The sequence below is a fragment of the Loa loa genome, assembly GCF_000183805.2.
Source record: "Loa loa unplaced genomic scaffold supercont3.243, whole genome shotgun sequence".
NCBI classification, from domain to species: Eukaryota; Metazoa; Nematoda; class Chromadorea; order Rhabditida; family Onchocercidae; genus Loa; species Loa loa.
This window is the reverse complement of record NW_018108423.1, coordinates 88,964-100,819: the sequence shown is the minus strand read 5'-3', so window position 1 is coordinate 100,819 and position 11,856 is coordinate 88,964. Positions and strand designations below refer to the sequence as shown.

At 33.3% G+C, this 11,856-nt stretch overlaps 4 protein-coding genes across 4 annotated transcripts; 2 read left to right on the top strand and 2 right to left on the bottom strand.

Moving 5' to 3' along the window:
* Positions 1 to 1,601: 1,601 nt before the first annotated feature.
* On the top strand, positions 1,602 to 1,768 carry LOAG_08755 (hypothetical protein; the record flags this gene model as incomplete). The annotated part of the gene is made up of 1 exon (XM_003144285.2): positions 1,602 to 1,768. A coding segment is annotated over one exon (167 nt), but the record flags the coding sequence as incomplete, so codon positions are not given.
* A 453-nt stretch (positions 1,769 to 2,221) lies between these two features.
* On the bottom strand, positions 2,222 to 3,491 carry LOAG_08754 (hypothetical protein; the record flags this gene model as incomplete). The annotated part of the gene is made up of 4 exons (XM_020447790.1): positions 2,222 to 2,321; positions 2,713 to 2,841; positions 3,161 to 3,255; positions 3,420 to 3,491. 4 exons carry the CDS (start codon positions 3,489 to 3,491, stop codon positions 2,222 to 2,224), a joined length of 396 nt encoding a protein of 131 aa, XP_020302017.1.
* Positions 3,492 to 4,267: 776 nt separating this feature from the next.
* On the bottom strand, positions 4,268 to 6,327 carry LOAG_08753 (elongation factor 1-alpha; the record flags this gene model as incomplete). Its single annotated transcript, XM_003144283.1, has 6 exons — positions 4,268 to 4,495; positions 4,600 to 4,746; positions 4,828 to 5,084; positions 5,228 to 5,492; positions 5,609 to 5,802; positions 6,015 to 6,327. 6 exons carry the CDS (start codon positions 6,325 to 6,327, stop codon positions 4,268 to 4,270), a joined length of 1,404 nt encoding a protein of 467 aa, XP_003144331.1.
* A 342-nt stretch (positions 6,328 to 6,669) lies between these two features.
* On the top strand, positions 6,670 to 7,664 carry LOAG_08752 (hypothetical protein; the record flags this gene model as incomplete). Its single annotated transcript, XM_003144282.1, has 2 exons — positions 6,670 to 6,797; positions 7,301 to 7,664. The coding sequence occupies 2 exons, from the start codon at positions 6,670 to 6,672 to the stop codon at positions 7,662 to 7,664; spliced, it is 492 nt and encodes a 163-aa protein (XP_003144330.1).
* Positions 7,665 to 11,856: the final 4,192 nt, after the last annotated feature.

Genomic DNA, 11,856 nt, shown 5'->3' with positions numbered 1-11,856 from the left:
ATTTATATTTTTTTTAAATTTTCAATTAAATCTAAAATCAGATTTTGTTCAAAAGTCAAATTAAAACTGGAAAAAAATATACATATATAATTAAATTATATATATAATTAAGTATATAATTTATATTATTTTTTTTTTTTAGCAAACATTTGGTTTATCAGAACGAAGATTTTGTGCTCTCATACTATCATTCATGATTGGAGCATGTACACATCAATTATATTTAAAATGGCAACAACCTATCCTACCTATACCACCATATTATTCACAAACTGTAATAGCATTTGTTATTGAGGTAATCATATTTTTAAACAAACCTTTTTTTTTTCTTTTTAATAAAATTTAAATATTTTTTCAATAATTTTTTTCAGTAATATTTTAATTAAGAAAGAAATTTTAGATTTTAAAACTTTTTGAAATATTTTATATATTAAATAAAGTAATCAAATTTGAAATAGTTTTATGAATTTAAACTTCATTTCTATATCAGAATTAGAAATTCCATTCGAAATATGAATTGTAAATTTTTAATTTAACAAATTTCATGCCTTTTTTTTTCCTTTTTTTTCATTGCAGTTTATTTGTCCAAAAGTTGGCCAAAATCGTCGAAAATTCTTATTTTATCCGATAGGTTCAGCAACTTTATTATGTATTATATATGGTATTTTTTATCAACAATTCGATTTTATCTATTTATTTTCAACAATTGTTGCTATTGGTTTTACATATACAAATTTACAAGGATTACTAGAAAAAGGCTATTGTAAGTATATGTATTTAATTAATAAGTAATTAATAGCAAATACGATTTAAATAATTAATTAAAGTAATTGATAGCAAATATGTATTTAAGCAAAAATAGAAAAGATATAATTACATGTCATAATTTATATCAAATAAACAATTATTTTACAACTCATTAAATGTTTGATGCTTTTCATAGATTTTTTAATTTTAACAATTTCTAATGATTATTTTCAAAAGTAACTAACATTTATCTATAGATTATTAGATCTTGAAAGTTATTGAAAATGTTAGGAAGCTATAAAGATAGCATATATATATGAAAGAAGAAGATTAATTGTCTGCATCTTTTGAAATTTAATCACACTCTCAAATTCATTTTACACTTTATAGCACAAGATATTCTAATTTAATCGGAAATCTTCCCACCATAACCTATGAAATTTCACAAAAAAAAAAAAAAAAACGATCGGAGATTCATTTATTGAAGGATGACAATTTTAGCATTTCCCGCTAACTATAAGTCATATTTATTTGTGCTACTTTTATCTTCACACTAAGCCACATCTATTCTTGCTATGAATTTCTTACTTGCTATTTCGAAATAACTTTTTGTCTCCTGTTCTCCATAAGTACTAAAAAATAAAGGTAACAGAATAATGCGATTTGCGAGAACTGAAATTGTGTTGCAAAATAAACAATAATAAATCAACCTTGCTCATCTTATAAGCTCTAGCCTGCTTGATTTTTGACCGACAGATGACAAATTCACTTACCTCAAGTTGCAGTAAAGTTATGAGTGATGAAGTGTGAGGTATTAAATTATTTAATCGACTTTAATGATTTTTTTATTTCAGATCGAAGCGATTATGCGACAGCGCACGAACACCTAGCACTTCCAATAAATTCCATGTACAATCAATTCATATGCACAATACTTTTTGGCACTTATATGCCCGATCGAGCACCACATGAAGTTATTCCCGATGCTTTCGAAGAACAATATACAATGATTGCTCACTAGAATTATACAGCGATAAAATCAAGATAAATGTTAACCTCAGTAATTTCGTTTACAGTTCCAAGAGACAAAAACTCCTACAAAGTATCACTTCAAAATCTCATTATGATATGCAAGAAGTAACATGATGGAATGTTAACAAAACTGCAGCATATATTTTGCAGCGACATGAATAAATGACAGCAGTCTGGCCCAAAGAAAATTTTTAAAGTCAATCGACAAACTGTTCAATGCAGTTTACACAAGCTCAGGAATTTCAAATAAATTTGACATAGCATGGAGCAGTACCTGACAGTTCAAGTAAAGCAAAGTGAAATTAATATAAAGTAACTCTAAGATGGTCATACTGCTAGAAAATAAGCTTCGGAAAGACGCAGCTAAAAAATGGTCGTCTAGCCATATTTCAACAGAACAAAGTGTCATAAATATGAGAAAATGATCCTACTGAATGGAGGTTTAACTCTGTTCTGTATACCGTTGCTTTTTCCGCTGACATTTTTCGATGGAGCATGGCTTCCTCTTCCTAATGTATTTTTTATTTTCCGTATTCTGCTTCCTGTAAACATAACTGGAAGGTTATATGTTCAAAGTTGATTTAAATGGATATCACTTTTTCAATGTTCTGCAGTATTATAGATCCGAGTGCAAATAAAGTAGCATCCCCAAGCGTATGCAATTTAGTAATTTCTTCTTAGAGGTTTCTACAGGGTGCATACGACTACTTAAAAAAAAAAAAAAAAGTACGTCTCAATGGTACTATAAGCCTCTTATGGCACTAGTGAGCTTTATTTCAATTTTTTCTTTTTTTTTTTAAAACAACATCGCTTCTTATACACAAAAGTTCATATGGATTACACATAAGAGTCATTTCTATTGGAAAAGACTTCATCAAGAATTACTCTGTGATAACAAATATTACACAATAACAAATATACGAAACAACTAACATTTCACTGTCATGTTGTTTATGTTGAAATTTGTGTACTCTGAATTTCGCAACATTTTCTTTTGACTGAATATTATTAACTATATATTGCTTTTTCGCTGGCTCATTTTCTGGTTTAAGGAGAATATACCTGTAAAATAAGCAAGTTTTCATGGGCTAATTTTTCTTGTTTCAAGGTGATTCAGATATGGAAAACATTAAGTTTATAGTAATTGTAAGAGAGTATAAAATCAAAGAAAAAAAAATTACAGGAGCCATATATACCTATACAACCTAGATCTAGATTTACTGCCTCATTTTCCGAATTTCGAGAAAAAGACAAATCACAAAACCTCTACCGAGTGTGTCATTTTTCTAAATGGAGATACAATCTAGTCTATATAACTCTGCCCATTTTACACTATGGATGATTGATGCAACAAATCTACAAACACTAAATGAAATATTACTTCAAATTATCATCCTCTATTGTATTCTGTGAAGTGCTGGCTGGAGTGAACTCGATGTTATAATTGATCAACGTATGTATTGTCGAAGCCATTAGCTGGAATATCACATTCTGATATTACGCACAGACAGTAGTGAGAATTTGTAACATTGAATCCTTGATGAGTCTGCGGAATTCAAACTGTCCAACAGACTCTGCCAAAAAAGAAAATGGAATTTGCAGAATGAAACTTCTCAGCAGAACTTTAAAACCGTACACACCTTATCCACATTAACACGTCTTGAAGCAGCACCTGCCCTTAGCGCCTCATCCAGTTCCCTTTGTTTCTGCATCTTTGGAATAAAAACCACCAATTTCTCAACGCAAACCTGGAAAACCCTGCCACATTTAGCACTACATCGTCCACATGCACCAAATCTACTCCACCAACCCCTACACACTGACAAAACTTTGAATTCCCTTACATCGGATAAATACAACGAAATGTTCGCAACCAACACATTAACACACCCCCCTTCCCTTCTCTAGAATTCCTGATATTTCAAAATCGAACTCGCCACTATATACTTTACCATTTGTTCATTAAACACAACGAATGTAACTTCAAATGATGACAAAACATCCGAACACCGAACACCAATTAAAAGCTGATTTTGGAATTATTAAAGTCAGCATCTCCCAAAATATCGTCCTAATTTTCTCAGCACTAGTACCATGCCTTCTAAAACCAGCGCTTGCATTACTGTATACGAAACCCAAAATTCACATTTTTATCAACAAAGGAAAGGAATATTCGATGACGCTTCAATATTCCAAAGATAAGCCAAGGCAATTTAATGAAAACAGAAATATTTTACCACTTGTCCATTAAACATAACGATGCAAATTTCAAATAACAACAAACATTGCCAAAATTCAAAGACCAATCCTTGCTAAATAAGATTTTTAAGAATTAAACTAATTTCACAAAACTATTTCATCAATTTTCGGGGTAAAGCACCACCAAGCCACCTGCAAAATGAAAAACGCCCCTTTTAATAACAACTCAACGCATATGTAATAACATTGGATGACATCGCCCTTATAGAACCCTCTTTTTTCTAAATATTTATTTCTTCTTTCCAGCTGGTGCAGTTCCAGCCTTCTGCGCTGCCTTCGTCACTTTCCCAGAACCACCTTCCGTTTTTTCAACACCCTTGATAACACCAACCGCTACCGTTTGCCGCATATCACGTACCGCGAATCGTCCAAGTGGTGGGTATTCAGTAAACGTTTCGACACAGAGCGGCTTAGTTGGGATCAAATCAACAATACCAGCGTCACCCGACTTTAGGAACTATAAAAAAGTTTCGAAATTAAATCTCATATTCAAGATGAGAAATAAGCCTTCACAGCTTTAATCATATGAACAACAATCTAAAAATCAGAAATCGAACTTACTTTCGGGTTATCTTCCACTTTCTTCCCGGATCGCCTGTCGACCTTCTCCTTAAGTTCGGCGAATTTACAAGCAATGTGAGCTGTGTGACAGTCAAGAACAGGAGTGTATCCTGCAGCAATCTGACCTGGGTGGTTCATGATAATAACCTAAAAATACAATGCGGCTCAGGACGAAGTTGAGTAGCGTTCCATATAAAAATCCTTATTGAATGTGACAGTTCTATTTACCTGTGCAGTAAACTGCTTAGTTTCTTTAGCGGGGTCATTCTTTGAGTCGGAGGCAACCGAACCACGTCGAATCTCCTTGATGGACACATTCTTAACGTTGAAGCCAACATTGTCACCAGGAAGTGCCTCCTGCAGAGCTTCATGATGCATCTCAACGGATTTCACTTCAGTCGTAATATTCTGCGGTGCAAACGTTACTACCATGCCTGGTTTCAGAACACCGGTTTCAACGCGACCAACAGGGACAGTTCCAATACCTGAAAAACTGAAGTATAAGAATCAAATTGCCTAAAATACAACCACTAGGTGTATATTCGTCAAACTTCCAATGATGTAAGTGTAAGAATCACATCAGGATCGAAAAGTTTTTCAAAGTGGCGATTATAGACACGAAATGCACCTCCAATCTTGTAAACATCCTGCAAAGGCAATCTGAGAGGCTTGTCTGTAGGTCTAGACGGTGGTATGACCGCATCCAAAGCTTCCAGAAGTGTCTTGCCAGAAGCATTCCCTTCCTTCCTTTCAACACTCCATCCCTTGAACCACGGCATATTTTCGGATGGTTCCAACATATTGTCGCCATTAAAACCTGAGATCGGGACAAAAGCAACAGCCTTTGGATTGTAGCCAATTTTTTTGATATAATTCGAAACCTCATTGGTGACCTGAAACATTGATGAACTATGGTATCATTTCCGCAAGTCACGAAGTACAGTCACCTTGGATTTGCACTTAGTCCCCATGGATTCTCAAATCTCACTTTCAAAACGAAAACTTTAACCTCATTGAATCGAGTTTCGGAAAATGCTGGTGCAGTGGAATCCATCTTGTTGCATGCAACGATCAACTGTTTCACTCCAAGTGTTTGAGCGAGCAATGCATGTTCCCGAGTTTGACCGTTCTTCGAGATACCAGCCTCGAATTCACCAGTACCGCAAGCAACGACTAAGACAGCACAATCGGCTTGCGATGTTCCTAAAATACAGCAGATCTACTGCCTATCATCCAACAAGACACGAACTCTGTAATATCCATGCACATCCAATTTCATTCGTCTCTGCCGAACGCTGTTAAAGACCTCTGTCGTCAAAACAACATATACAAACCCCAATGACGGGGAACTTGAACATTTTTGGCATAGAGAAAGGAAAACGTGAATAACCTCCAAAAATTCATAGCAAACATACCAGTGATCATGTTCTTGATGAAGTCACGATGTCCTGGAGCGTCAATAATAGTGACATAGTATTTGCTAGTTTCGAATTTCCATAGAGCGATATCAATGGTGATACCACGCTCACGTTCAGCTTTCAACTTGTCCAACACCCAGGCGTACTTGAATGAGCCTTTGCCCATTTCTTGAGCTTCTTTTTCGAATTTTTCAATGGTACGCTTATCGATACCACCACATTTGTAAATCAAGTGGCCGGTCGTCGTCGATTTACCCGAATCGACATGTCCAATGACGACAATATTGATATGAGTCTTTTCCTTTCCCATTGTATATGCAAAAACTTGCGGACGCTACGTCACGAGTTGACAACCAATACACGAATAAGTCGAGAAGACACTGAAATTCAGCTGTTAAATTATTAGTTCATAAGACCGATAAATTAGCGTCAGATGAAGATCTCACATGATATATGAAATTCAGATCATTCATATCACTAATTAACCTGTAATTTTACGAGCATATGATTGCGCCTAAAAGATAGGTATTGCAATCTTGCTAACATAACAAAACTGATCACAGCGTTAACAAATCACTAATACATATTTCTACCAGGTATAACCTCACCCTACAATCAAGCAGACTTCCCTCGACCTAAAAATTTTTGGTAAATGAAACGACTGCGTCCCGCACGGACACTCCAACACTCACACACAACGCGCGCAATGACATACAGAAACGGACACAATGGCATCTCTGCATGTATGAATCGACAGGCAGACGGATACACAAACCAATGGTGAGGGAAATTGGAAGGAGCAGGTTGCATAACGTCGTACAACAGTCATCATGACATGCATACAGGGGGGTGAACAGATATGCATACAAAGGGAGACATAGAAAGAGATATCTGCAGATTGGAGAGGAAAGTAGCATTAGAGTGAATGAAAGCGGGACAGAAATCGAGGAATGAACGGATGATATTGCATAGATGAAGATGAAGTGGGGGCGGGCAGGAAAGGAAAACAGTGCACCGTTATCGATTTATCATCCGATCAAGGTGGCCTAAATTTCGTCCCTTGCCTCTCAATTTAACGGACCTCATGAAATGCTGCACCACATGCCCTCTCTAAGCACGAATGGGCAATTAATTGACCCCCTGGTTGCGTAACATAAGTAACACGACGATCCTCATCACTGCTAGTCCTCATAGATTTGCAGTGAACGATGCCATCAGATCCTAAAAACCAGAAAAATACGATAGCCAATGAAGAGAAGGAAAGAGTAATTCATTTGTACCAGTGAACCTTTGGGAAGAAGGGCAACTGGTATGCATAATGGGTCTCTACCATGCAAGGGGACACTCGCACATATACATATGCACGCTTACATATACACACACATACACACACACGCACACACACACACATGTGCATGCGTATATGATCACTACCCTAATAAACGCCTTACTACAACAACTGTAATATTTTTCACTGGAATAACAGCTATTAATGCAACATTCACTACCACAATAACAAATATCTTCGCCTCTTTTCCTCCTATTCATAAATGCTATGTACTTCTACCAAACAGTACCAATGGAATGTACGAAATGAAAACCATTCTAAGGGAGAAAAAAGGGGAGGATATGTCAGATTGCAGCTGAACAGATAACAATTCCGAGCTATACCCGAGGCTGTGTTCCACGTGAAGGCTTACGTCAGAGCAAGGGATCTAGGATGACATATCTAAGTAATACGATGTAACGAGCAATGATGAAGAAATTTGTCACTATCAGCAGTAGCCCATAAAAACTCTCTTTGTATCAATACAGAAACATGTGAAGAGAGTACGAAAACGTGTGGGCACGTACATTACTACTATTTCCTAATGCGTTTTTAGCCAAAAAAGGCGTTACAGTGTTAGATTAGGAACGCAAAGGGAAATGCTCGCACCAGAACTAATTTTACACAGCTCGCCTCAGAGAGAGGGAAATCCGGGCAGATTGCAAACAGCTCACTGACTTGAATGAAAATATTTTATCCCCAACTTCGAAAGCATCACTGCTCCATCTCACTCGTCAATCCCCTATCCTACCCGCTCACTTTTTCTCCAGCATTGAAGGAAATTCATCAATATGCGAATTTCGGTTGCGTTATAATTTGACAATTTCAACGAAACTGCAATGCTACAATGTGGATTGAGATGTGATAATGATGGCATGGGGATGGATATTTGATATTTATAGTTATAATAAGTCAATTCCAATTTGTGAAGTAGTTGTTTCGGGATTGCAGATAGGATAAGTTTCAAAAAGGACATCTGAAGTTTTAGTCAATCTCAACAATTATGTACGGGATTGCGTTCAGGATCACATATTTACTAACAGCAAATAGTACGAACATAAAACATAAGAAGTGGAAAGGACTAGAATTCTCGGACAATAATAGATGACCACATGTTTTTCTAGCATTAATGGGGATAAAAATTGGAAGTGGAGGAAAAATTTGCCTAACTAACGGGTGAGACAATAGGTTTCATGATAAGCTAGCCCACGAACCTATTCTATCTAAAACCGTATGCGGTATGTCTAGTTGAGACACCGGTGAAATATTGCAGCTTAAGAGAGACTTGGTTCTTGTGATATCGATGTGATTTGGCACATTTGTCCGGACACTGCATGTAATGGAAATGTTCAAATTTTCCTGTTTCAAATGAGTAAGGTCAATATTAGAATATGGATCGACTCTTTTAATTCGAAATTATAGCATCGATCTAATTTATTCCTTCTTATTTCAAAAGAAAATTTTCAACGCATTTATTTAAGAAGTTAAAATATTTCAAGTAATGATTAAAATATATCCATTTTTCTCTTTGCTCTTATTTTACTATGAAGGTCAATCCATCTGTCCTCCATACGAACAAGTAACGTTTGTAAATCATTTGACTTTGATCATTTCCGGTTTAATTAATAAATGAACAACTAGAATGACTTTGATCATCTCCTCCGGTTTTCCTAGAGATTAGGCAGCCAATTGATTCCTTTACGAAGTATTAAAGAAAACCGAAATACTCGACAGGAAATTCATACCAGCAAAATTCCGAAAATTCACAACAAGAACGTAGTTTTGTTTCGAAAAAAAAAAAAAAAGGCCAACATTATAAAATGAATCTACTCTGAAATTCTTATCTTTAACATTTTATATGAATTCGAATAATAATGTCACCAACAAAAAAAAATAAAAGGAGTGTGTTCCTAAACTTGATATTCTTGTTATGTGACCTGACCTCAATAATCTGACCCCTCGCAATCAGCAATATTTTCTAATCCATCTATTACTTCCAAAGCTCATAAAATTTGGTAGGCTATGAGTTACACTTCATGTCTTTAGTCTAAATTTGAATTTGAAAAAGTACGTACAATGTGACCCAAACGAAATTATAAATTAATGTGTTATGAGAGACCGATATTTGTTGGAATAACCTAAAAACCGCATTTGAATCGAATTTCAGAGTTAGATTTGTGTTTGAACTCCTTGATTGAAAAAAAAATTCAAAAAATTATATTTTTAAATTTTTTTCAGAAAAATATAAGAAAAAAATAAATTTGAATTTCAGAAGAAGTAAGTCAAAATTGATTTCTATCTTAAGTAACACTTTCTGAGCTTACAAAAAAAAAAATGGGATTTTGGGACAATTTTTTTTTTTTAAAAGGACTTGCTTGTTTGGAAGTTGGATCGATTTATATGCGAGAAATGCCGAACAAAATGCCTTCATTTCCAGCAAAAACTTTCCTTTCCTCCAAAATACGTAAATGCATTTAGCATAACTGACTTTTTGACTTTGTTTCATTATAAAAGACAAAATTTAATTATTTATTTTTTCCTTTTTTTTTTTTATGACAATTCAACAGCATTCAACCTGATAAGCCTGATAAGCATTCAACCATTCAACCTGATAAGTTTCCCATTTATGATAAGTGATGAAAAACGTCATGATTGGAAAATAATTTTGATAAAAATTAAATTAAACTTTTGCAGGAAACAGGAAACACTAATAATAAGGAAATTGATACACTATTAATTAATCAATTAACTAATCAAAAAAATACATACATTTTGGATAAGGTTTTTTCACATTACTAATATAAGCCATAGAATTCTTAAATCATTGATGGATAATGTTATGAATATTTCGGAAAATGTGCATCATTGGATAGTATCTTTTTTCCGGAAAGAGTATTTTAAAATATATCCTCTTTCCATATCTTTGCATTTCTGGACTATCTCATTGCTATGTATTACATAAATTCTTTGCATAATTGCATATCATTGGTCTTTTTCCAATCCCATAGATAATTAACGGTGTGTAGATAATTAAGTAAATTAGCAATTAATAGTGATCATTAGCAGTGAAAGTGATATCGTATTTTTTTTTTTTACCTTTATATAATTCTAATGAAAGTTTACTTCAAGAGAGAGAGAAAAAAAAAAAACGACATATCAAGTTATTCCGTTTAATTCATCCAATGATTGCATTGTTAATAGTAATTTACTCATGAAGTATTCCAATCTCAAATAATATATTTATTTTAAATTTTTGAAATTTAAAAAAAAATTTACCACTCTTAAATTACATATTTTTGTAGTTCATTTGCTTAGAATAGATGCAAGAAATTTGAATGTATTTTGGAGGTGGGAATTTTCTAATTTCAAAATCCGACAATTTCACAACAAATAAATACAATGAACATTTTCCCGTGGGCGGATAATTTAATACTTAATTTTACCATTACATTATCCAAAAGATCCTTTTTATAGGCCAGAAAGAGTTGAGATGATTGGTTCTCATTAGCATAAATTGTTTACCCAACTTTTCATCACTTTATTTTATCCATCATTCAACCATTTAAAAGAGAGAGAGAGAAGAAAAAAAAAAACAAAAAACAAAAAATTTGAGAATATATTATCAAATTGGATAAATACTTTCCTGATACGGTAGGAAAAAAAATCACGTTTTTCAGGAAATTAATCATAATTTTAAACACGTTTTCATCCTTCTTCAGATTCATTTATTTGCAATCATTATTAGAAATGCTTTCAATGCTTTTCCGAAATATAGTGGGAGAAAATTTGATTAAGCTTTTTAGCTTTTTGTTTCGATTTCTCCGATGAATCCCATATGTTTCATTTCAATTTCTTGGGAAATTTTTCAAAATAGCAGTTGAATTCTGCATTCAATTAATTCTAGTTCACATTAGTAAAGTGAATTTTCGAATTTCACTTTCAAATTAATTTAATGGTTCTGAGAGCTCCTATGTGAAAGATATCATAACATTTTCCATTTGTAAACGCGAATAGCGTCGAATACGCTAAACCACTTGGGATAAATGAATAAATTTGAAGTTTAGCATTTCATAAAAATCTTTTTTTTTTTTTTTAAAAATTATGAAATCTTTTTTTTTTCATCTTTTATTTTTAATTAAAATAATTTTGAATGAAATGTTACCATGTATATTTAGGATTAAATTTACTTATTTTCTTTTTCTTTCCTTTTTTTTTATTGTTATAAAATTCATCAAATTTTAACTATCTATGCTTTTGCCCTTTTTAATCTATAAAACTTCTTTTTTTTTCCTTGACATTATATTTTGTAGCTACTTTTTTTTTTTGATGAAATCAATTTCTAAACTTAAATAATATGCTAAGTGTACTTAGTCTAAATAAAAATTAATTTTAGTGCAGTTATACTCCTGGAAATTAGTAAATTTAGCTTATTCATCTAATGCAATCACCGAAAAATTATTTTCTTTCATTTACAAATTTTTTAACTTTATAAACTATTTCCTAATTTTGATC